Here is a 27,360-nt window from a genome sequence, read left to right on the forward strand (position 1 = left end):
ACAAACTTAGAAAGTTGACAAATTCAATTGTCAACTTGGAAGAACCATATTCACACTGGTTTGTCAGGCTTGTTTTTTTTTTAATACTACAAATAAACCACAGCAATTCCCAGAGCATAGCCTGGCTTCTTGGAAGTTTAAGCTTTGGCTGGAACATCATCACAAACTTGTAACAGGGGAGTAAAAGATTAGACATTACCTCTGAAGGCTGAGGAAACCTTGGCTAAATTAACCATCCACTTACATATTAAGTTTCCTGATATGACTTTCAAAAGCAAATAGGTTGTTCAACATGATTTTCACCTCCCTGTTAGGGATTCCATTTTTGATGTTTGGGAGAATGTATCCCTGTTGAGTTCATTAGCATTAAATTCTATGCTTCAAAGTGAATGAACTCATGGAGACTTTTGCCTTGCTAATTTCCTGGGGGAAAAAAATCCTTTTTTGATATGGCAAATGGCCACTACACTTTGGTAAGAAACATCTTGGAGGTCTGGGGATGAATGAACACGTACCTGGTATTTTCCCAGTCGGGGCACACAGAGGACACTGACGTTCTGGAATCACTTGCATACTTGTAAACCACTAGAAGGCAGTGTTTACAAAGCTGTACCAGCTGCTGGCAGCACTGGAGCTGTTGGGGAGTTATCGCTTCTGTGCTTTTGCTGAAGATGGTCTCCCAAGAGCTGCAGTTGGCATGGAAAGAGACATGACCTCATGTAGCAAAAAAAAGGCAACCTCAGGGAAATGGGGCCTATGTGGTGGAGGGAACCCAACAATGGAAGACATTTTTAAGAACCACACACATGCACACATTACGAAATGAATCATTTTATATAAAACCATCCACAATTGTAGGGCTTTGAGCATGAGGCTTCCCTGAAGAACCTGATGAGCTCAGTAGGTCATGAGCCTTTGAATGGGGCCTTGACCAGGTGTCTTCCTATAGAGGGGATGGATGGCCTCACAATGGCTTGGCTGCTTCTCTCTGTCGTGGGGCACTCTGATAGAACATAAAACTGCTTTTGCTTTCCTAGCACAGTGCATGGCTCACTGATTGACCGTTTCACCTTGCACTGGCCTTAAAGGAAACTCATAGGTCCTTCTGGCCTCTTTTGTTCCTCCTTTGTTTCTTTTCTGGGGAGATTTGGGAGATGGGGAGACATCTCTTTCAAAAAAATTAATAGTTGTCTGATGTATACATAACTCTCTCATCCACATCATCCAGCGGAGAGTTCCTGGTGCTTGACCTCAGAGGACAGGCAGGGGTCTTATCTCTCAGGTAAATGGCTGCCATGGAGAGGGGAGTCATATGGCCAAGTGGCATACGGTTCTGAAGGTTCCCTACCAACTTCAGTTAAAGAATCCTGAAACTCAACCTTCTGGCTGGAGTAGAGGGAATCTTTCTGGGCAGTGCCAGCTTTGTTGGTGGACCTCAAGCACTATCTCCTGAATGGGACTGATAGTGGCTCCCCCACAAAATTACCCAATGATGCCTGTATCTTCGGTATACATATATGTTTACATGTGGCCTCCCCCTACAAAATAGAGGGCAGAAACCATTTCATTTTTGTCTTTGTTTCCTCAGTACTAAGTACAGTACCTAGCACACCATAGGAGATTAAATACTCAATAAAAGTAACCTTGAAATTAACAGTTCAGGCATCCAGGCTTCTCTTGCCTGAGCATCTCTTGTCAAGAGGATGGCAAGAGTCATACCTGCAACCCCCTGGATGCCAGGAGGAGTCACAGTAAAGTGCTAATGCTGTAGTATGAGGGGACAAGGGACCTCCATTTTGTACCCCACAATTACTGCAAGTTACTCAGATGATGTGAATTACCTGGGAATACAGGTGGCCTGCCTCTTAGCCCCAAGTGTTTCGCTCCTCAGAGAAGTTCAAACAACTAACTGGCTGATATGAATTTGGGAAACTTTAATACTCTATAGAAAATGGGACTGATAGAAGAGGGATAGAGTTGTGTTGATTATTTATGGTTTATAAGAAATCCCTCTGTATTTTCTGTCAGGTTGAATAAAGGTCACCATATACCAATAAATACAGTTGTCTGCTTGTATGCCTGTACAGGATTCCAGGGACCCTTTTACAAATATCTGTGGAGACCTAAACACTATTCTCACCCTTGCCCTCTCCCTCTGTCTCTCTGATATATGCATTCACCCATAATATATATGTATATGTGTGTACACATACACATACACGTTTGTATGTGTATATGTATTTATATGTGTGTCTAGATTTCTGTGTAGAGACATACCAGACCTAAATGTTAGTGATCTGAGGTGAAGCCCATGAGGTCAAACCCTGTACAAATAAACCAAGAGCCTGGGGACTTTGGGCCACAAATTAGTATAGAATCCACTAACATCCACTAAATCCAAGTTGGCTGTTTTGTCATGGCATGACCAGTGGTTTCTTAAAGTCAGTGCAGAGAGAATACAGATAGTCACAGACCTAGTTGGAAAGCTTTGAATATAGACCCAGTCATGATCTTTCAGAGAACTGATGTGGGAAAGTTCAGAGAGACTCATGACCACCACTCAGTGATTTTTTTTTTGTTCCACTCATAAAACTCTCTACTAAGACACACACACACACACACACACACACACACACACACACACACACACAAGTTTCCACAGTGATGAATTCACAGCTCTTCTGAAGTATATAAGCTACTGGAGCAATATGGTAGTGTGGAAAGAACACCAGCTTTGGAATCAAATGCCCTGAGTTCAAATCCTTTCTTTGAGGCTTGCTGTTTGTGTGACTTTGGGCAAGTCACTCAGCTTCCCTGAGGGCTTAGTTTCCTCACTCAAAAAATGAGGGCATTGGACATTATGGTGTCTGTGGTCCCTGAGCTCTCTCTGATCCACTGAAAAGAAGACTGTATTCAACTTTGCCTTAACAACAAAGAGCCAATGGAGAGTTCATCCACTTCTGAGTACTGGAAGACTCTTGTCTCACAAGGCTGTGGACTTCATGGGTCCTGTTAGACCATTCTGAAATGGGATTATCTCCATGATATCCACAGAACACGAACTCTGTATTCTGACAGAGGCTTTAATGCTCTAAGGCCCTGAAGTCTTCTTCAAGTGTCACCTACTGAGCTGTACACTAGGGATTTATGGGAGCTAATGTGCTCTCCCTCTGACTGACTTTTAGACTCATAGCAGATTATAATTCTTTGGCAAATAAGATCAATTTACATCACTGCTTATACCAGGCTCCAAACAGGGAGACATGGATCACTTCTCATAAGGGTATACAACTTATTTCAAGCCTCATGGGCTAAGTTTCATTTAATTTGAATTTGATGACAGTTCAATCTGTATTTTACAACCCTCAGAGGGAAAAAAATGGTAGATTTTCCTATAGAAATACACCCTTCCTCGAGAGAAAGTCAAAATGACTTAATTGTCAACACTTTGTGGTTACTTGATATTTATTGGAATTTTAAAGCTTTTAGACCCTGTAAGGAGTTCAGAATTAAAAAAAACAATAGAATGACTATTGCTTATTCATGCAGAGGCAACATAGCCTTAAAAACATGGTGTGACAACTCCATGTGACAAATTCCTAAAAGAATATAGCATTCAGTGCGTTGCCTGATATTAAGACTTCTGAGTGAAATAAAATACTTGCTATGAAGAAAAGAACCCTGCAATGATTTTTTCTTGAAAAAAAATAGGGAACATCACTAAATTTTTGTACTAATTGTTTTGATACTAGTTGTTATTAATTATACTATTATACTGATATATATTAATGTAAGAAATTTAAATTCAACAACAAAACCACATTTTTGTGGCAAAGTGGTGAAAAAATGGAAATTTCAAGTCAAAACAAGACACCACTCATTTAAATTACATAAATTCTATAAGGAAAAGGCAAAAGTAAGTGCAAATTAAAGAAATAAGGGAACATCTCTGTGCATCCATGAAAAAAATGATACCTTCCCAGACTCATCCCTTTCACAACTCTTTCCCCCAAATCAGATCCCTTTAATAGAAATTAGGCTGTATCTAAAGAAAATCAGCATTGTCCAAAATAATTTACTCCAGCTCTTCAATTTTTTCCAGTTTTCCATAGCAATCTGTGATTTAAAAAAGTGCAAGTGCAGCGTATATGTAGCTATTTTGAAATAGCCAAGAGGGCCTTTTTCTAAGTTCAGAGAACAAATTCTGGTCCCCTTGAAGCTTACCAAAATGCTTCCTAGTAGTAAAAACAAATGCCAAGTTACCTAAGCTAAACAGAGAAGGTAAAACAATAAGCCCAAAAGAAAAAACTCACTGAAAAATAAAGAATTTGAGAACTTTGTTTCTAAGACTTGGAAAGGCAAATAAAGACCCAAACTTTTATCAGCTGGCAATGATCTGGCTTATTCTCCTTAGCTCAGGGTTAGTGTCTTTAATGGTTATGAAAAGCCCTCAGTCGCAATCCAAACAATGCCAGAGTCTGTCTGCAAGTGAGGGCAATTGTGCTTATGGGCAACAAGACACAGGCCACAGAAGTCAGCGCTATGAGTGATGAAACACACGCAAAAGGTGAAGAAGAGGAGGCTGATGATAAAGGTAAACAATGGCAAAGCAAGTTTTATGAACTAGAGCTGGGTGAGGAAAGGGGAAGGGAGATGAGAATTATAATGGCATTTAAGATATATTTGAAGCTTTCTTCTAATTTCTTTACATTTATTGACTGGTACTGTCCATATATTAAAGATGGGGCTACTGTGAACTGTCCTAATCAAAACAAAAACTCTTTCAATTATCAGTTAAGACAGTGAACCCAATGCTTCACTGCACATGGAATCCTTAAATGAATACAAAATAGTGATCAGTTCACAACACTCTACTAAACAGCATTCTTGCATCTTCAAATTCATCCTCTCTTTGCCTACTCTATACGATCTCTTAGACTCTCTGGGGGTAACCGTCATTGTTCTTCTAACAAACTGTTCCTTAGCACTACTAACTAACAGTAAAGTTGAGGGGCCATCAGGTACCATCACAAATAGGGTTTTCTGCTTAGGAATAGTCAAGAACTTATTGAATTTTTTCTGTTCATCTCTTCTTGCCATCTTACCTTTCTGTTCTTCTCCTCCCCTTCACTCTCCACCTTGACCCTCGGGGGAGAGGGGGTGGCCACCAACTTTCACTCCTGTGTAAATAGTGGTCTGGAACCTTGGACCTCTTAACTGGATGACCTGTATCAGTCTCCCAGCACCCTTGTGGCCCCATCTGGCCAACATGTAGGTTGGCCAAGCTAAGAGTGTTATACTCTTGTTAATTTCATATCAGATCACCATCTGAACTGTGACAGCCTTCTGGGTAGAATAATCTCCATAGGTTACTCTCATCATCCTTTTTTTCTACTAGTTCCTCTTACTTTAAGAAATCATTGCGGGAGAGAGCTCTATGTGAATTTTTTGTGTGTAGCTCTCCGTAAACTGCCTTCACAATTACAAGCTAAGGACCATATTCTGGGTTATGATGATCTATATTTAGTGGGTGATAGTGGGCTACATATCAAAGCCATCTATGAAAAAGGAGCACAGTAAAAGGGACCTGTCTGCCAAGGAGGTGACCCTGTGGGCTAAGCCAGGAGTCTAGAGACCCTAGTTCTTGGGCACATAGGGAATCCACCTGTATTTCTACAATCCAGTGATGCTGGTCTATCTGCTATACCTTGCATACAAAATTCCATTTCCAGTCTCTGGATAGAAAGCTAATTCTTCATACCCCAATCCTTGGCACCCTGGCTTCCTTTTAAAGACTTCATTTCCCTTACCACCTCCAGGCCTTCTGCAAGGGCTCTTTCCTGGTTCCCCACAGTAAGTTAAGCCTTCCTTTCTAAGGTTACTTTCCTTCTGCTTTCTCTCCATTATATGTAGGTATGTATTTACTTGTTGCCTCTACTATTAGGATACAAGCTCCTAGGGGACAGGGACCATTTTTTGCCTTTCTTTATATTCTCACTTCTTAGCAAAGTGGTTGACACAAAGTAAGCACTTACTGAATGCTTCTTGACTGATTTCATGTCTAACTCTATCATCCCCTATTCTCCCTTCCCCACAACTCAATAAAACTGTGTCTCCCTATTACCTATCAGATCAAATATGGACTCCCCTGTGTGCCACTCAAAGTTTCTTCACAACCTGGCCCCTTATCTATTATATTCTTCTTCTTTTCTCCATGTAACTCACAGTTCAATCAAATGAACCTTCACCTTCTCACTGTTTCTCAAATATGACATTCCATCTCCCACTTCAGTGTCTTAGCTCTGTCTGTCCCCATGCCTTCCTCCTCACCTCTGGCTCTTGGAATGTATGGTCTTCTTTCAAACTCAGCTCAAGTACCACCTTCTGCATGAGATCCTACCTGGTCCCCTCAGCTGCTAGTACTTTTCTCCCCAATATTACTTTGAAGCTTTTTTTGTATAAATTTACATATGTACCTGTTGTCTCCTCCCCTTTTAGAATGAAGGCTCTTTGAGGTCAGGAAGTGTTTCAGTTTTGTCTTTATACCACCAGTGCCCGACACAGTAAGTGCTTAATAAGTACTTGTTGGTCAATTATTGACTGCCTAGAATATTAGAAGCAATAATTTGCATGAGTGTCAGTTCTACCATTGTAAGGATTCTATAGGTCTTAGATTTATCAAACGTTTACCATGTGCCCAGAATTTGGATATATATTTTCAGGTATATAAAAAATGTAAGATATGCTTCCTTTCCTCAAGGATCTCACCATATAAATGGAAAGGCAAAACCCAAACACTTAGAAATGATTAGAGAATAAATGGAAACTTTTTGAAAAGCTCACTTACAATACAGAATGTGTGAAATGGACCTTTAAATTGTAGGATATCTGCAGAAAGCTATGACAGATAACTTCACCAACTATTGGAGCAAAATCTTATCCATTCATTCCCGGACTATTAGAAGAGCTTCCTGGTTGTAATCTCTGGCTCAAATCTCATCCCATTACTATTCAGCCTCCACAGCAATTTTTCTAAAGTACAGGTATGATTATGTCACCCTTGTACCAAAAAAAAAAAAATTCCAGTGGAAATAAAATGCAAACAAACACAGCAAAGAAGGAAAACAACAACCAAGAGACCATTAGGAGATTTCATTCTAAGATTACATAAGGATATAAGGGTGGAAGCATAAGGCAAATGGAAGTAATAGTGGAGAAACAGGCTGGAAATAACAAGAACTAAACTTCCCAACCCCCTGCCTACAGGCTTTTGAGGGACTACAGGAGGGGGCAGGATATGAAAGGGGAAGGAGAGGAAGAAGACAGAGGGGAATGGGTGATGTAGCCTAAATCACATCAAACACTAGAAATGAAGAAAAGTCAACTCCTGTAGTCTCTTAGGAAGAAGAAAGCCTTCAGGAAGATGGGTGAAGAAGCAAAGGTAGGAACTGAAATGAGGAAGAAAAGGAAGCAATCGAGTTTATTGGCGCAGGGCAGTATCACTGCTGAATGCTCCCATGAGCTAAGAACTATTCAATAAATGAAGACGAGGAGCTGACAGTGGGTATAATTTGTAGGAATTCAATGCTTAAAGATGCTCATCCTGCCTCAGGAGAAAGGGAATCTGAATTCCTGGGAGTAACAGATACCCAGAAGATTAGGAAAACATGAACCCAGGGAGGAGATTTCATGACAAGCAGGAAAATAATGGCCAAGGGAAGAGTAAAGGTAATAATGAACCACACAAAAGGGAAATAGGAAAATTTCTACTACAATGCAATATCTTCTCTATCACCTGTAGGAATAGGGGTTTCTAAGACTGAGGCACAACAGAAAAAGGCCAGGGGCTAAGATCTTCAAGGCAAAATATAACACAGCAATTGTTTTGAAGAGGGAACACAAAATAGAAACCTTAGAAGCTTTAATTCCATGAAGAATACAGAGGATAAAGAAGGATTAAATAAGTATCAGGGTCATGAATCAAAGAATAAAAGTCTAGAATACATGGAAAGAAAATATAATGAAGAAAATGAGAGAATTTTTTTAAAGAAAAAGACAGAAAAAAATTTAAAACTAACAAAACATGCTGAAGGAAAGAGGGCAAGGAGATTTTACTTGACTACTTAACCAAGACGAAAAAGAGAATAGAAGAATTAATTGAGTGGATAAGAGGGAGAAACAAGAATTAAGATATAAGAAAAAGGAGTAAGAAGTGGGGAGATATGGGTTAAAGTCAAAAAAAGAGGGACAGTAGGAATAGTTTGCCTTAGAGTAGAATAAGCTAAAATAACTAAAAAGACAAAGTACTGAGTTTACATAGAAAAGGGAGAGAGTTTAATTTGTAATATATGCATATTTATATAATATGTATGTTATATAGCTATATATTCCAAATTAGGTGCTCTCTCTCTTCTCGAATGTGCATGTGTATGTGTGTGTGTGTATATGAATGTACATCTATATATACATACATGTATATATATATATAAATGACAATTGGACAAAAACATAAGTAAAACTCTCATAACTTTAAATGTAAATGGAACAAGCAACCCAACAAAATGAAAAAGAATGATAGATTGGATAAGAAAACAAAACCCTACAATATGTTGCTTATAAGAGACATATCTAAAAAACAAAAATATACATGGATTAAAAATAAAGAGTAAGAAAACAAAATTTTACTATCTATGCAGTCAGTACAAAAAAACAAAAGTTATAATTATGTCACCAGATAAAGTAAATGCAAACGTTAAAAATATAAGAATGGATAAACAACTTAACCATGTTATGGTGAATGGGCATAAATGGAAAGAATGATTACTATGTTATAAGAAATGATAAATACTTGTATACAAAGAAGCATGGAATAATCTATATGAATTTATGTAAAGCCAGCAGCGCCAAGAAAACAATATACAAAATGACTATACAATAATGTAAGTAAAAAGAACCGCACACACAAAAACAGTAAAATTTGCAAAATTATTGAATAATGTTATTGTTGTTTATTTGTTTGTCCTTCATTCTCAAAGAGTACCAGGACATCAGGAAGGTGATGCCATGACATACGAGTGAGATGGATTTACGTCCAGAGGGCTGTGCAAATTCACCAGCCTCACTTTCTCCTCCAGAGCCCTCTGGGTCCAATGGAGAGATATAGATCAGGAGAGCTGGAGATGTCCCCCTCTGTCTACTGTGGTGCTAACTTTGAGTGTCCTGAGAAGACAATAGGTACCTTTCAGTATCTCTTGGTTAAAGTACACTCCTGTCCAGAAGAATAACCTTAGTGTTCTCTACTCAGTACTGCACCCCATCACCAAATTCATGAAGTAATTGACATTTATATAAACCTTGATAGAAATTTTCTCATTTGACCCTCAAAACAGCCTAGTGGAAATGGTAATGGAAATAGGGTCTAGAGCTCTAATTTCAATGGTCTAGATAACTCCCAGGTAAGAAAACTTTTACGAATGAAGGTTGGAACCTTCTCTGCAATTTATAATCTTAGTGTGTAACAAGGACTATCATCCTCTTTTTAAGGAAAAAGAAACTGAGGCACAGAGAGCTTAAGGGATTTGCCTATGATCATAGAAAGGAAAAATCAGAGATGAGATTTGTACTCAGATTTTCTTGGCTCCAAGGCTTTATCCCACTACACCATATTGCCTTTAAGTGAGCAAAAGGATATGACTGTAGCTTGGGTTTTACTGGCTAATTTAGTTTCTTCTCCTCTCCTCTCCTCTCCTTCCCCAAAACCTTTAACCTACTGCATTCTGAAGCTGGGATGCCAATGGGCCCCTGCCTAAGGGCTCTTCTGGACCCTCCTGGCTTTAGAGTGATTATCAGTAGTAACTGTTACTGTTTCCCTCCCAGCCTGATGTCTTTCTTTTTCTTGGCCTCATTAAAGGGGCCATGCCCTGGCTACTTCTTAAACAGGCCTATTCAATGAATAGGCGTTGCCTCACCTTAAGTGAGTACCTGCAGAAAACCTTGGCCTAAAGGTTCCAAGATCTCCCACAGTATCCTGGATCATCTCCAGTCATCCTGATGAATATCTGGTCACTGGATTCAGATGGCTCTGGAGGAGAAGTGAGGCTGGTGACCTGCACAGTCCTCCCTCACTCAAAACAAAGTCCAGTGCAAGCCATGTCATCATTTCTCTGATGGCATGGTTTTCTTCGACAATGAAGGATGAACACAAGTGACAAAACGGATATGGCTGTATCTAAATCCCATACCTAGAAAGATTATTGAAACAAGGATTGCTACTGAGTAATATTTGAGATGCCACCTAGTCAATTCACAGGGGCCATTAAGAACATGAAATGGTCAGTCCAGTTACCAGGAGGAGACAGCTTAAAGACTGAGTCCTATCAACCATGTGGTCATTGGACCAGCTGATCAGGTAGCTTCTCCATTATAGTGCCACCATAACCTGTGTTTTACTCAATTTATTCAAGCCCTAGAAATCTTGGCATTATCCCAAACTCCATACTCTCTCTCACCTCATATATCCCATCAGTTGCCAAATTTTACTGTTTATGCCTGCACCATATCTCTGGAATTTGGATCCCTTCTCCTCACTATCACCTTAAAGCCTGAATTATTTTCAGTCTATATTACTATATCAGCCTCCCAACAGGTTTTCCTGACTCAAGTCACCCATTGCTCCAGACCAGCCTATACACCCGTTCATCAAAGTAGTTTTTATTAAGCACATATCTGACCGTGTGAGTCTCCTAATCAACCAATACTAGTGGTTCCTTGTTGCTTCTATGGAGAAATATAAACTGTACTCAACTTTTAGAATCCTCTACAACCTTGCCCTAACCTATCTTTCCAGACTCATTGGACATTACTTCCCTTCTCCTACTCCTCAATTCATACCTGACACTCTATCTCTGGTCCTTGCACCTCTGTGCTGGTCATGTCCAATGCCTCCTAAAATTCCTTCCTTCCTTACCTTGCCTCATAAGGTCTCTCTCTTCTTTTAAGATGTAGCTGGAGCACCATCTGCTGCATGAAGACTTTCCTGATCCACCCCACCAACTGCTAGTGACTTTCCTCTCAAACTATTCTGTGTTTGCTCTGTATATATTTATATATGTGTATATATAATGAATAACTATCATATATTATTTACATATTATATAAATAAATTATATATTATTATAATAATTATATGTTATATGGGGTTTAGAGGTTAGACTTCTTTCTTAAGGACCAAACATATAAATATATGTTTGTATATTATTAATATATTATATTATTATTAATATATTATTGTATATTTATATATTATCATTGAATAATAAGTATGACTCAAAAGAAGAAATGTGAGATCACAACGCTTTACAAAGGTAGGAAGACCACAAGTATTATATATTGCATATATTTTCAGATTTTTTTCAATATGTTAATTAGTTATATCATTTTTAACTTTTTTTGTCTTTAAAAAAACTCTGGTAAAAGATATGACTCTCTAAGAGCGATATTGGAGGAAATTTTGGTGATGTTAAAAAAAAAACCAATACAAACTTATTTTTTAAAAAAGCTCCAGTAGTTGCCTATTACCTTCAAATATAAAATGCACTGGCATTGAAAGGCCTTTACAAGCTGGCCCTTTTCTACCTTTCCATCCCTCCATGTACTTTATGATCTAACAGCATCTGCCTTCTTGCAGTCTCCCTAGCATACAACATTTCACCTCCTGACTGTATTTTTCATCTGTCCCGCATGTCTAGAAGGTGGCATAGTGGATAATGCACTGAAGCTGGAGTGAGGAAGGCCTGGATTCAAGTCTAGCTTCAGACATTCCCTAACTGGGCAACCTTGGGCAAGTCCCTTGATTTTTCCTCAACCATAAAATGAAGATAATAATAGCACCAATATCACAGCGTTGCTTGGAGGATTACATCAGATAATATTCCTAAAGCACTCAGCACACTGCCTGGCACCCTGTAGACACCATATAAATATGAGGAGGAGGAGGATGCTCTCACCTCCGTTTATTGGTTTCCCTGAATTCTTTCAAGACTTGGCTCGAAAGAAAAAGGCCTTTCTCAGGAGGCCTTTTCCAGTCTGCTAGCCCCTTTCTTCTAAGCTTACCTTCCATTTACATGTATATATGTATACGTGTATATGTATATATGTATATATCTGTAAGTATATATGTACATATCTTGTAAGTACATGGTTGTTTACACCTTGTCTCCCCTACTACAATGCGAGCTCCTTAAGGGAACAAATCATGTTTTGACCTTTATTTGAATCTCGCACATTGTAACACATAATAAGTGCTTCGACTGACTTGATTTAATTAATATTTGCCTGGGAACAACAGGATGTTCGCATTCTATTACATGGCTGGAATCATTTTTATTCCTACTTATCTATATTCTTTCAGTAAGTCTGTATATAACAATGTAAGCTATCAGTACTGTATTCCAAAGACCCACTAGGCCTTCCCTTCTTTGTAGGACCTGATGATACTTGTGGTCCCCAGACAGGCCCTGTGAAAACCTCCATGAGGCAACAAAAGGATGTGATAAACAGCTAACATTCATGTAGCACTTGGTGCTTGTGGAAAGCATTTTTCTCAAAGAAACTCAAGGCCTCAGTGAAGTGAATAATGCAAATATTATGATCCCCATTTTACAGATGAGGAATCTGAGGCTTCAAAGACTAAATGATTTGTTCAAAGTAACACAATAGTAAAGGGCATAGTCAGGAACTGAACGGGGCGGTAGAAGGAAAAGAGCACTGAATCAGTATCCGAAATGGGTTCAAATCCTCTCTCTGCTTCCTCTGTGACCTTGGGTGAGTCATTTCTCTGGGCCTCACTTTCTTCTTTTGTAAATTGTGAGTCTTGGACCAGATGACCTGTAAGCATTCTTTAAATTCACAACTGAGTCTAAGTCAGCACTCCTTCCATTATATCATGATGCCTAGTACTACAACTGGGTGCATTAGCTGCACTACCAAGCAACAGAAAAAAAAAAATACTTCATGACAGAGATGTTTCAAATACTTACAGTGGGGCAGAATAAAGCTTAAATGGGCTGATTACCAGCTTTGTATGCATAAAGAAGGCAAGAAGGTGAAACAAAAGGATTGAGATCAAGGGCACTAGCTTTCCTCCTTTCTTTTCTTTCTTCTTTCTTTTTATTTGCTTAAGGTCCAAAGAATTTTAGAAAGAGAAACAGAAGCTTTAACTCACATAAATTTTTGTGGGAATTTTTTGTTACAGTCCCTCTCAAAATGAGTTCTGGGGCACAGGTTCCCTACTAGGAAATTAAACCAGAACTAGAAGAATTTTCTAATCCTAAATCAGAAAGAGGCTTGAGTAAGGGACTTTTCCCCTTGTCAAGAGGGAGAGGTTCAAAGACAAGGTTAAATGATCATGGGCTCTACTTACCCAGCTAATTATTCTGTGTTCCAAAAGAAAAGAAAAAGAACTTTTGGCCTTAGAGAGAAAACCTTTCCTTTTGGAATGAGAAAGCAAACTACAACTAAGGTTTTAGAGGCTGAGATCATCTCTTCATCATGGGGGAAGGAAAAAGGTTGCTAAAGGCTTCATTCTCTTATTTTATAATGGGTATGTGAGGGCCCAGCTTTCCCAGAGGAGCTAAAGCTTGTATCTTTGGGTTCTAAGTTAAATGAGAAATAGTAGAACCTTCTTTTCCTCTTATGAAGATCATTTAGAGCCCAAACTAAAGATTCCTGCTGTTGCCAGAAGATTCTCTACAACAATATACCTATTAGAGCATTGCTTAGAAGGGACCTTTAGACTAGTAGTTGATATTAACCATAAGACTAGAGGAGAACTGCTCAGCAAGTTTGGATCTTATAGACCCAAAGCCATAAGGAAGCTATGCATAAGCAACAACCTCAAGAGCTCTGTAGCACTGGAGACATAAGTTTGCCTCTGATTCATGTACTAGAAACACATGTATTCCCTACATATGGTACTGACCACACATTTTCTAGGTATGTTTATCCTTCCCACTGATGGAATATGTATTAGCAAAATATACCAGAAGAAAGGTTGGGCTAGAAGAGCTGTCTGAGTCAGCCTGGAGGTAAGAACTGAAGTCATGGGATTGGATGATATCTCCAGGAAGACATGTTCCTAGTTCAGTCCTTTCACTAATTCGGATGCTCACAGGCTCACTGATTTGAGACTGGAAGGAACCTGAGGGGTCACCTGACCCAGCTTCATTTTACATGCAGTCTAAGCAGTTTAAATAACTTGGTCAAAGCTGTCGACAGCCAGGATGACTCCAGTATTCTTTCCACCCTGCCACACTTGCTCCCTATTCAGACTGGTTCTCTTTTCAGTTGGTTCCAATCATTGAGGTTTAACTGTAGTCAGTCATTCTCCAGTCATACACATCAAGCTAATTATCTTTAAAGTGTTGTTAACTCCTTAAAATTATGCCTGATAGAAAGCTATATATTGCAGATGATAAACCACTGAGGAAATACCATTTTTTTGCCATCCCTACAACTGGGTAGATATTAAAGTGAAAAACAAAAATTAAAGCCACCTACCCTGAATTACAAAAACAGTTCCACAAGCCTTGGCCATGGCTCCACAGCAGCCGGTTAAAAACACGGTTAAAAATTCGAAACAAATGTAAACCTTCCATGTCAGGTATCTTCCAGATACGTGGGAGTACTGAACGAATGCTTGTTTTCACAATGTCCAAAACCTAGAAGGAAATAGAAAAGCATTTTTAAATCCTAAGCACATTCAGAAAAACCTCATGCCAAACATCTGGGATTACTTTCACCAGCCAGGAAAAAAAAAAGACGGCAAGAAATAATCACTTAACATCTCTTGTAAACCTCAATAAGCTACTTCATCTAATTTCTATGTATTCATCATGCATGCCGTAACATGCCTTTTCAATCAAAACCATTTTATCAAAACAAACCCAGATAAATAAAGTTGTTCTTTTCCAGTTCATCAATGTTAATTTTTTCACTCTTCCTAACATTATCTAGTTAAGGGAACTGCCCGTAAAAATTGGACCCAAAGTGGGATGGAGAGAGAGAGAGAGAGAGACAGAGAGAGAGAGACAGAGACAGAGACAGAGACAAAGACAGAGTGCCTGATTACATACATTTATTTCAACCAGCACAAATAATGTGGGAGCTAGATGCAGAACAAAGATACATAGTTTAAATCTGGTTCTCTTGTTTAGAAAATTACCAAATTTTTAAAGTAATTTTGGCTGTCTCTGGTCTGTCTTGGCATGAAGGAAAAACTGAAGAAAACATTTGAATTTAAAAGTTATATCAGCAATTAAAAAATAAACATTTGATAAAATTTCATTTATATATCACTGCAGGTATAACCCAAAGCATAAAATTTTATAGGAGAAAAATATTAGAGAAAATATTAAATATTAATTTTGCTATTTTATTAAAATGAGTCATAGAACCAAATGGATTTTTAAGGAAAAGAAACCACTAATAGCTAACATTTGTATAATAATTTAAGGTGTGTGAAACACTTTACAAATATTATCTTGTTGGCATCTCATCAACCGTTTGAGTTGGTTCAAGTATTATTATCCCCATTTTACAGATGCTTAAAGTTATACAGTTAGTAAATATCTGAGACAAGATTTAAATTCAAATCTTACTATCATTCCGTCCCTCTACCTATACTTCCTTAACATTATTCAACATAAAAAATCTTGGTTATGTTTCCTGAATGTTACATGAAAATATGAATTGTTATATAAAAGTGCGTGTGCTTAAGAGAAGCTGAAGGGAGTCAGGCTTCACAAACAGAAGAAATAAAGTTGCAGTGAAAATTACTTTGTCATACACATCACAACGCTTTGCACTCAGGAGGTACATAACAAATGGTTGTTGAAAGAATGAGTGAATATCCTTCAGAAGATCAGGTTTTTACTGGTCTAATGTCAGACAGAAATGGACAGCACAACGTGGAGTTTACAAAAGAAACAAAAGCTGAAACTCTGGTTCTGGACAGCACCATGGCAGCTTTGTTGGGGAAGTTGGATGCTAGATAAGAAATGGCCCCAAACTCTGGAGCTTTCAGTCTAGGTGAGCCACAAACACGGATAATTAAAGTATACAATAATTACATGATAAGTACATGAGAAAGATATATGAGGAATTATTACTAACCAGGAAGGCTTCACAGAGAAGTCTTTTGAGTTGGCTTTTACAGAACAGTTAGGAATTTAATGGCCAAATAAGGCAAGAGAGAACATTTCTTACTGTGAACAAAGGCGAGGAGGCAGGAGACCACAGAGTGTGTTTGGGGAACAGAGAACAGTTTAATTTGGCAGAAATATAGAGGACATGGGGAGTTATAGAGGAGGCTCCCCTTGGAAAAGGCTGGAAGAGGAGTTTAATACCAGCTGGTGAAGGGCTTGAATACTAGGTAAAGGAGTCTGGAATTCACTTCAGAGACAATAGGGAGCCCACAGAACATTTCTGAGCCAAAGAGTGACATGAACAGATCAGTATTTAAGAAACAATCTTTCTGGTAGCAACATACAGGATGCATGGGAGAGGGTACAGAGTGAAAGACCTATTATTATAGCAAAGACCAGAACATTCATGGGTGGGGTGGAGGAGTAGTAGGAAGTGAAAGAAAGGAATAAATGGCAGAGGGGGTATATGGCAGTAACATAAACACAACATGCAATCTTGTTATCTAACAAATTATTTATTAAGTTATAATGTACTATTTATAAAAAACACTAAATCACTTGCCATATTTACCTCAGTACATGTTATAATAGTATAAATTATACATATGAAACCAGTACGCACATGCAATTGTGTGGCACTAACTTTAAATGATGATGGAATATAACCCAGGATAGTAGCAGCCCAGAACCGGGATTAATCAAGAAAGTCTTCTTAAGGAAGGCACGTCTTTAGATGCTGAAAAAAACAGGATTTGGTCTGACAGAGCAAGGGGATAGGCAATGTAGATACCTACTAGCTGCATGACCCTGAGGCTAGTCATTTAACCCTGCCTGCCTCAATTTCCTCCTCCGTCAAATGAGCTGGAGAAGGAAATGGCAAATTGCTCCAGTATTTTTGCCAAGAAACAATGAGGTCACAAAAAGAAAGACATGACTGAAAATAACTGAACAATAACCAGTACGTAAATGGCTAGGGCTCTCTCTTGGAGCCAAACAAAATTAAGTATAATACAAGTCTTGATTTTCTTGTGATTGATTTAAAAGTGCCCCTCTTCCCAAACTACACTGAGATTTTCAAAAGAAAGAATAGAGATGGGTGATTTAACTAGTGGCAGTATTCAAAAATTGAAAAGTGAAAAGTTTGTCCACTTTGTTTTGTTTTTTCATTCGCATTATTGCAAAATTGAAGGCACAAGGCATAAGGCAAATTCATGTATTCAAGAAACATTCACTCTTATTTATTGGTGTGATCGACAAACTGCTTCACCCAGGTGAACAGGTGGTCTTTGTTGAAAATAATGGCATGAGGTGGAGACAATTTATAAATCATATTAAAACCATGGCACACTGCCTCGATGCTACAGAATGCCCTGCTGATGCACCATCAACAGCTCCACATCACATCTAGGGCAATCCAACGGAAAAGGAAAGGTGGGAAATGACAGTTCATGGTGCTTATGGAGGCAACTACAGTAGGTGATAAGAAGTAGCTCTTGTTCTTTGGAGAAAAATTAAAGAAGAAGTCAAAGATCTATGGGAACCATGCCCTGAAATCCCAATATAGTCCAAGGGGAACTGCTTGATTCTGTCTCTTCTCTTGATTCATGTATCAATGCTTTCCCATTTAAGAAAAGGCCTTTTTTTTTTTTTTTTAGCAAATTCAGTATTCTCCCTTAACCACCAATGCCACAGTATCTTTCTTCTTCATATAGATTTCTGCCCAACCCTATAAAGCAACCATGGCTCCTAGCAGGGAGCAGAATGGTGCCAAGGGTCAAGTTTGAACATCACAGCATCAAACAAGATGTATCCATTTTCCTCCAGTGAAGATCTGTTCAGTTTTTAATTTGTATACCTTATTCATTGGAATTTCAAGAAGACTAAAGAAAAAATGAAATCAGGCCAAGAATTTCTTTCAAGGAAGAAAGAAAAGGGACAGGAAACATGACAGAGAAGAGGAATGTGCATGTGTGTGTGTGTGTGTGTGTGTGTGTGTGTGTGTGTGTGCAAGGACAAGGGTTGTGTTGGAGCTCTTTGTACTATGTGGGATAGGAACCTCAGAGAAATCTCTACCATTTTCAAGAGCAACCATCCAATTTCTGCATCTTCCTGCTGTGGGAGGCCCAAGTGAAAAAGGACCGAATTCCACAGGGACCACAGAACCCCTGGAAACAGCTATATATTGGCACACAGCAATCCACTGAGAATTCCATGCTGCCAAAGGGACTGAGGGATTCAGGGAAGGTCAGGTTAGACATGAATTACTAAGGCACGAGCTTCTGACAAAGGAACTTGGAGATGTTTCCAGTCCTTCCTCTGACAAAGCCAATCAAACTACAAAGAGAAAAAAATCATCACCTGGAATTAGAAAATATCTGTGGATAACATCAATATCTTCCATGATATAACTGACATTATCTGGACAAGTTTGACAAGGAAATAAATAAAGCCAGATCACTTAGTTAGGTGGAGTTTGAGTGAAACAGGCCACCGAGAAGGGCATTTATAGTGCTTCTTTCTGAAAGCCTTCAGAACACCTTCATTAAGGTCATGGTTGCAGTTGACCTCCACTGCTGGGTTTCTTTCCTTGTCCTCCTCTTGGTCACTGCTTCCTCCTAGTTTCATAAAGTGTTCTGGGACAAGTTTTCCCACTGATATATGATCTTCTGGACAGACAGGCAATCGCAATCATACCACATCACAGTGGACAATTTTTCTTTTTAACATCTAATCTCTTCACATTCCATGCCACATGGTTTAAGGAAACATGTTGAATTCAGTGAAGTAAAATTAAGACTACTGAACAAAGACTAGAGAAAGAAATAACATGGCAGAAGGAACACGACCTGGAATTTTAAATCTTTATATTTGCACAGAGGCATCTATATACTTTTCACCAGGTTTTTACTATGATTAATTAGCTTCCTGACTGGGAGATATTGTTCCCTCTACTTCAAGCTTCTCTCACCTCTGATGCTTTTTGTTTTTATATCAAAGTAATTTCCCTATAGGCTCCCACATCCTAGAAGCCTTCCTTCTAACAAAGGACCAAAGGCCACACCAATTTACAGTTGCCCCGGAAGCAGTATTCTGTACCTGGCCTCCCCTGCTCCAACACAACACTTGTCCTTGCACACACACACACACACACACACACACACACACACACACGCACGCACATTCCTCTTCTCTGTCATGTTTCCTGCCCGTTTTCTTTCTTCCTTGAAAGAAATTCTTGACCTGATTTCATTTTTTCTTTAGTCTTCTTGAAATTCCAATGAATAAGGTATACAAATTAAAACTCGACAGAGGGGTCACAAGAGTACTTTATCATCTGCCATTTTGGACCAAGACTGGTCATTATAATCCATGACAATCTGGAGCATGGTTCTGTAGTGTTTATGTTTTACATTACTGTAGTTCCACTTTTTATTACTCTCCTAGTTTTGCTGACTTTGTACTGGATCAGAGCATGTGCCTTTCCTCTGTGTCTCTGACACAATATTATTCCATTACATCCCTATACCGCCATTTGTACAACCAACCATTGCCCAACTGCAGGCCACCTAACGCAGACTATTTTACTGTTTGGGACCTTCGGGTATGTGTGCAATGTTACTTTCTGCCTTGGACCTTCTTGGGATATTCCCCCTGTGGTATTTCAAAGGATATAAACCTTTGGGTGACTTTTCTCACATTATTCCAAATCATTTTCCAGAACAGAGTATTAGTGTACCTGTCTTCCAACAATGTTTTCTACACTATTTTTAAGATCTTTGCCCAATTTGAGCAACATTAGGTGTAACCTCAATAATTCTGTTTAGCATTTTCCTCATTATTAATAATTTGGAGCCTGCTTTCATATGGTCAAGGAGAGTCCAATTCTCTTGTTGTTAAAGGCTTTTCCATATCTTATACTCAATCTCTTATCAACTGGGCAGTGGTTCTTTCACCACTGATTTTATCACAAAACTGAAGTGACTTGTTTCCAAAGAAATGCCAGAAAAATTCAACAACTTAATATAAAGCTTTTAGCCAAGTTTGCCAGTAAGTTCCCTGTGTTTTTTTCCACATTTTCTTGAAATTGTGGTGCCCACCTCTGCAAATTATAAGGATTTACCTTCTGACATTTAACGCTCTTTAATAGCTACAGATATAACAAAGTCTCACCATGTACAATTTTTCTTCTAATCTATCATCTTTTGCACCAGGACATTCGGTTGCCTAGTCTGGGCGTAGGTGTTTATTTTACCTTTCATTCTATTGGGTTGGGGGGGAGGGGAAAGAAATCTCAACAAAGTGGTTTTTAATTTTATAAAAATGGTACATTGGGCTCATTGAGCTGATGGTGCTTATTTTTCCAAACAACTCTGCTAGGCTCAAAGCTCTTAACCTATTCCCGCAAGCAAAGATCAGTGGAAGGATATTATCACAGAACATACCCTAGGAAAGCTGTCCTTTCTCCTCCTTTTCCCAGGAGCTGTCCCCCACAGAGCCAAGAAATTAGACTCTGAATACAGTTTTGGGAGAATTGAGTGAAATAGCCAGAAGAACTATGGTCAGCACCAATCAAGGCAACTGTAAGACAAGTCGCTTGGTCAAGCTCACACAGGCAGAAGCCAGAGGCTTGCTCCATTCACTATCCCCAGAGGGGAAACTGCACTCCTCCATCACTTTCTCTCTCCCTGTTTGAATGTGGACAAACTCTTAGCTAGATGTGAGTGGTCTGGTCCAAGTCTAGACCACCAGAATGATCGAATAATGAAAATGCAGGCTAGGACCTGCTTCAGGAAAAATGGCAACCATGCACCCAAGTTAACTGTAGAGTTATCTGGCTCCCCCAGCTTACTTAATCTGCTCTATGTAAATGGCATTGGGACACCTCCCTCCCTTTTAAAAACATCCGAAAAACTTAACAATGACTCAATCTACATTATCCTACTACTGGTGGAGAAGCAGTTGCAAAGCCAGGGAGGTTAGGTTGTAAGTAGTCCAGACCCTTGGCTCCCAACTTCCTTGGCCCCCCTTCTTCCATCAGCTTCTTGGTCTCTCACCCTAGGGGGCTGGACCTCTTTGGACTCTGCCAGCTGGGCTTCCACCTCTCTTGCCCCAAACTGGACTTTGTACCTCACCTCTTGACCTTTTCCAAACCACATCCTTACTTACCTACCCTTCCCACCCCCTCCACCTGCAGCCCCTCTAAGTATTGTGTTCCTGTGTTAGAATCTAAGCTCTTGGAGGGCGAAACCATCCTGCTTCTTGTATCTGCATTCCCAGCATTTATCGCAGTGCCTGGCGCATAATAAGCACTTACTAAATGCTTTATCAGTTCAGTTCAGTTCAGCAAGGCTCCTACTCCTTCTCAGCACTGCCATTGTCCCCCCAAAAATAAAAGATCCACGGTGCATTATTAATAACAGCTGTACTTGTTATGCCACAGCTGGGAAGTAGAGGAAAAGTTTCAGTGAACTGATCTCACACTCGCTGAAGCCCCAGGCCATGAGGGGGGCAGGCAGGGAGGCTGACATTCACTTTGAGAGAGAGTAAAAGTACCTGTTGGTAAATCTGTAAATAAGTACTTGTCATTATTCTGAATTTCCAAACATATAAAACATGCTCTAGAGTTAACTGCAGCTCAGCTTTCCTCCTGTTCGCAGGTGTGATTACTACCAGAACAAATCCCTCTTACCCTAAAACATCATGTTGCAAACTCTTCTTTTTCCCTTTGTCCTGACACCCAATCCAGGACCCAGTCATATCACCTCAACCTTCACACTCTCCTTCATATCCTCTCCTTTCTTCTTACTCCTGCTGTTCGTGCCTTTATAGGTCCTCACTACCTTTTCCATAGAGCATGAGTTGAGATCTGGTAGGAACCTCAGAGGTCACCTAGTCAGATTCTTTCATTAGATACGTTTAATAGCCTAGAAACTCATCACTCTGCCTCCTGTCTCTTCCATTTTCAACCCACCCACCCTTCACACTCCTCAAAAGGTAATCTTCCTAACACACAAGTGTGATCATGTCCTTCCTCTGTCCTGTGAACCTGAGGGGCTTCCGAATGCCTGTAACAGGATAATAAAGTCCCACTGTTTAGCCTGATCTAGCTCCAATGTACTTTGCTGAAGATTTGGAAGATAAACAAATATGGCCCATACCTGAATGAAAGCCCTACTCTGTGTACATGATAAATGGCCCTCCAGTCTCTCCTGGAAGATGTCCACGGAGGGCAAACTCATTACCTCTTGGGCCTGTCCATTAACACTTTCCAGGGGCTCTAACTGTTAGGAAAGTTTTCCTCATAAACAACCAAAATCTAACCCATTGCTCCTGGTTCTGTTTCCTTAGACCAACAAAGCAAGCCTCTCTTCCATCTGACCATGCTTGATAATCACGGAGGTCCCAGGGCTCTGTCCCAGACCCCTTTCCTTCTCCTTCTAGACTATTTCATTTTTTTATTTCATCAGCTCCTAAGGACCTACAGTCCTGCAAGGACCCAAGACAACTCCAAAAGACTCATGATGGAAAATGCATCCACATCCAGAGAAAGAACTTCAGAGTCTGCATGCAAAGTGAAGGAAACTCTTTGCTCTCTTTTCTTGTTTTGTTTCTTTCTCTCTCGAGCTTCCTCCCATTTGTTCTAATTCCTCTATACAACATGACTAATGTGAAAATGTTTAATAAGAATGTATATGTAGAGCCTATATCAGATTGCATGCTGGCTTGGGGAGGGGGAAAAAAGTAAGGGGAAGAAAATTGAAAACTTATGGAAGTGAATGCTGAAAACTAAAAATAATTTTTTTTTTTAAAAATCTGGCATTTTTTTTTAAAACTTTTTAAAAAACATTTGCCAAAATTCAATTTGACCGACATTTGCTAGGCGCTGACGGTTCTGGGCTAGCTCTATAACTTCACTATTCCATACTTCATCAATGCTAGCTGGCCAAGTCCCATCACTTACTGTTCCCTGATCCTAGCTAAGGCCTCCCTTATGAATGTTCTTATCTGCTTGACCTCTCCTCCGCACTTGGTAATATCCCAAGTTACATTATAGTTGTTTGCCTACATATGTTATTGTCACCATTAGATTTTAAGTTTCTCAGAAGAAAGGTCTACAGTTTATTTGTTCATGCTTGTATCCTTGGCACTTGTAGCTCGCTGTTCTCTGCAAATGGTAAACACTTAATACAAGCTTAAGCAATTAAGTTGTTGATGATAACTTGATAAAATAAGAAAGGTAGAAGGAAATGCAAGAAGCAAATAACACAGAAGGGTTGGTTCAACTTTCTGTATCTCTTCTTCTCACCATGCATTCAGCCTCACATCAAACTTTCTGCTGTCCCTTAATGACAGCAAAGACAGGGACAGCAATCTGCATTCACAGCACTTTGTCCTCTTGCCATGTCTGGAGGCCCCTCTATCTTCTCACTCATCTTTCAGGTTCAAATACTCCCAGTCAAGTGATGATCACAAATGACTGACTTTCCAACAAGATGACCCTTATCTTTGTTGACTAATGAGTAAATTAGTCAGTTGACCAACATTTAATAAGTATCTGCCTAGTGTTTGTATATGTGTATATGTGTGTATATGTGTGTGTGTTTACCCTTGTCCCCCCTTTTTCCTCTAGGTGCATCATGAAGACTTGAACCCCATTAAGCTATAAATGATACCTCAAAACATCACCTAAAGGTTATCATAAAAGCTGTGCCACCTTATTAAAAGGAACTATAGAAGATGAAATCACATTCTGTATTGATGGCCCATAGCACAGAACCCCATCAATGAAATAATCATGAAACAAAATGCCAAGGCTGTAATGCATGTACATCACGAACACGGGAAGTTGGAGATGTTAGCTGAATGGTTCTGATTTCTTCTCAGCTGAAAAAGATATGAAGGGTAAGAATGTACTGTACATTACTCACCTTCCGTTGTTTTACAGAATCCAATTTAATGAGCCAGTAGGAAGCCACCTTGGGTTTATGATACTTCCAGTTATCCATGATCTGTATTTGGAAAGAAAAACAAAATGAAGTGCAATCCATCATTCTTCCCCCAAAGTGAGTGCTGAGATCAACACTAACAGCTTGTGAGCTGAAAATTCAGAGGGCTTATCTCTATATACCAAACATTAAAAATCCCCAACCTCAATTGCTTCTCAAAGCTGTAAGAGAGCACGGACAAAATCCCAAATCACAGGATAATGAAGTAAAAGAGTTGACAAAATAAGACATTCCTGGAGTTAGAAGGGACTTCAGAAAATCACCCATCCCAGAGGTCGGGTCCTCTGCCTAGTCACATAGATTATCAAAGCCAGTGAGAAACAGAGCTCGGGATTCTTAACTCAACATCCTTTCACCACAGCCTTTTTAAATTCAAATGTTGGCCCTTCATACAGGAAGACTTAAATTCAAATCTGGCCTCTTGCTCTTATTAGCTTAATAGCTATGTGGCCCTGGCAAGTCACTTAACCTGTCAAACTCAGTTTCCTCATCTTTAAAATAGGAATGATATTAATCACACCTACTTCAGTGGTACGTATAAAACATTTTGTGAACTGAAAGTGCTATATAAAAGTCAGTGGTTGCCTATCTTTAACTGTTAGTGAATCAGATGGTCTTAGAAATCATATTATGCTTTCCATATGAATTTGGCAAGGTATTTTGTACATAACTAACTTGGTATGATGTTTACCAGTATCTGAGAGGGGCAGAAATATGATTGAATTTGATTTTTGAATACAAGTTCCAGAAGCTGGGATATTGAAACATCTAGCTATTCCACATGGAAATAAAGGTCAGGCCAACTAAATGTGAATGTATAATGGACACAGAGACATACAGATAAACACAAACAAACACAAACACACACATACACACACACACACACTCCTGTGACTTGGGAGTACTGCTATGACTTATGGCTCTAGGGATATATGTTTATAGTACAGTCAGACTACCCAAAAACCAAAATTGCATCCCTCAACTATTTTCAAGTTATCAATTCATCAGGCAAGAAAAACATATCTGCTTGAGAAACAGTTACATGCAATTAGTGTGCTACATATACAATTCTTGCCTTCACTTGGAAAAGATATTTCCATACATTAGATAACAATAAGAGTTCACAAACAGGGATTCATTTTTACCATTTTAAATTTAGTAGAACAATTTAAACTTGCCTTAATACAAGTGAAAATATTTTAGGTATAGTAAAGATCGTTCCTGCTGTTGTTCAGTCATTTCAGTTGTATGCAACTCCTCACAACCCTATTTGAGGTTTACGTGGCAAAGATATTGGAGTCCTTTGCCATTTCCTTTTCCAGCTTATTTTATAGATGACGAAACTGACATGAACCAAATTAAGTGACTTGCCCAGCATCACACTGCTATGAAGTATCTGGATTTGAACTCAGATCTTCTAGACTCCAGACCCAGCACTCTATCTATCCATTGTAGTACCTAGCTGCCCCAATAAAGATTAGGCTCTCAATTATTAAATTATTAAGATTTTCCACAAATACTCTTTATTAATTTAATGGTAAAGATTAGGCTCCTAATTATTAAAGATTAAACTCATTTACTCTTAAAGTGTCCGTATCTATGATGGAAAAAACTTTAAACACAAGAGTCTTTCTCCTCTTTCAAAAACAAGACAGCTGAAAGAGGCTGGAATTAATGTTAGGAAACGCAACACCCCATACCAAACCCACAACTCTGCTGCAGTTGTTAAGTTAACATTGGCCACTGGGTGGCACCAGTACTCCATAAAAGAAAATCTTCTAAGGCTAAGAGGAAAAATATTTTTTACCAGTAAACAACTTAAGTAAGTTAATAAAAGTACATGGTTGAAAAGAACACTTTGATACCTTATTTACACAGTAAGTGGTATGGCTCTGATGAGGGAAAAACGATTTCTTACTAAAACCCCTTGGATCCCCTCTCCCCTCTGTCTGTGTTATTAGCAGGCACTCAGTTGGCTTTCCAAAGCAGCAGCCCTGCTGGTGAACTCAATGTTCTAGAAAGGACTAGAAAAGCACAACCCAGGGCTAGTTTTCCTACAGGTGCTCTGTGTCATTTAAAAACAGGTCACCTAGTAGTTCTGCTGCTTTTACAAGATAAACACCTTGAAGCTAAGTAAGCCATGATTAAAGCTACCATCCCTCTGTTACTTGGTTAAACCTGGTTCTTTGACTTTCTGGCAGTCCCTTCCCCTATGGAATGCAATTTCTTCTCACCTTTTCCCATGAGTCCTCTCCAAAGGACCCAACAGGCTATTTCTTGTGGTTCTTTTAGTACCATGAGGATGGTGAAATCCTCCTTGGCTGTGATATCCCTCACTCATGCCCCATGCCTGGTGCCCCCCTATTCCAATCATATAGGTGCTGAGTGATATTCTCTTGTATGTGGTAGTCATTCCTGCTGCTTAAACCCACTGTCCTTCTAAGTCTAGAACTCTCCCTTTCCCTTCTCCCTGCCTCAAGTCCCAGCTAAAGATCCTTCTGTGAGCCTTTCCTCATCTCCATTAATCCTAGTGCCTTCCTTCCCTCCACTGATTATCTGCAGTCTCTCTTGTCTTGATCTGGTTTGTGCAGGGTCATTTTCATGCCTTCTGCCCCACTGGGCTATAGGCTCTCTCTTTTGCCTCGATGACCCCAGTACACAGAGTAAGTGCTTGCTAAAATGCTTATTTACTTGACTGACTGATCTTTACTCTCTGAATTACTTGTCGTTTTATTCTTTTGAGATCAATGTGCCCCTTGATTTACAGCTAGAGAAATCACCCGATTCTACCGGCATTATAGAGATCAGTATTTACAAAAGTGGGCACTTGGGATTAGGGAGAGAACAGTGCTGTTTCTCTAATTCCATTTCTAACGACATGTACTTGATTTAAAAATAAATTAAATTCTTCAAACTCACTCTTCAATTTCATTAGGCCAGCTTTAAAGATGGTTCATTTTATAACATTAAATGTCGAGAAAATTCTTGTAATTCAGAATAAGACTTAGAACACCTTGTATCCACACAATACCTTCATCCAATGAGTTCAAAGTGTCTTATAAGAACTTTCCCCAAAAGACAAATGCAATCACCAAAGGGAGGAGCACTGGAATCAACAGAATTGTCAAGCAAAGGGACTGCAGTAATCAGTG

The 27,360-nt window shown here is 39.2% G+C and overlaps 1 protein-coding gene across 8 annotated transcripts in view; it reads right to left on the reverse strand.

The window, feature by feature from the left end:
* The window catches only part of TTLL7 (tubulin tyrosine ligase like 7), a 233,682-nt gene that overhangs the window by 47,188 nt on the left and 159,134 nt on the right, over positions 1–27,360 (reverse strand). For all 8 annotated transcript variants that reach the window (XM_072648853.1, XM_072648847.1, XM_072648848.1 and 5 more), the window contains exons 18-20: positions 24,131–24,211; positions 14,557–14,717; positions 516–686 (exon numbers count right to left, since the gene is read on the reverse strand). In XM_072648853.1, coding sequence (XP_072504954.1) covers positions 516–686; positions 14,557–14,717; positions 24,131–24,211 — 413 coding nt within the window. The remainder of the gene's footprint in view (positions 1–515; positions 687–14,556; positions 14,718–24,130; positions 24,212–27,360) is intronic.

Source organism: Notamacropus eugenii, chromosome 2 (genome assembly GCF_028372415.1).
Source record: "Notamacropus eugenii isolate mMacEug1 chromosome 2, mMacEug1.pri_v2, whole genome shotgun sequence".
NCBI lineage: Eukaryota > Metazoa > Chordata > Mammalia > Diprotodontia > Macropodidae > Notamacropus > Notamacropus eugenii.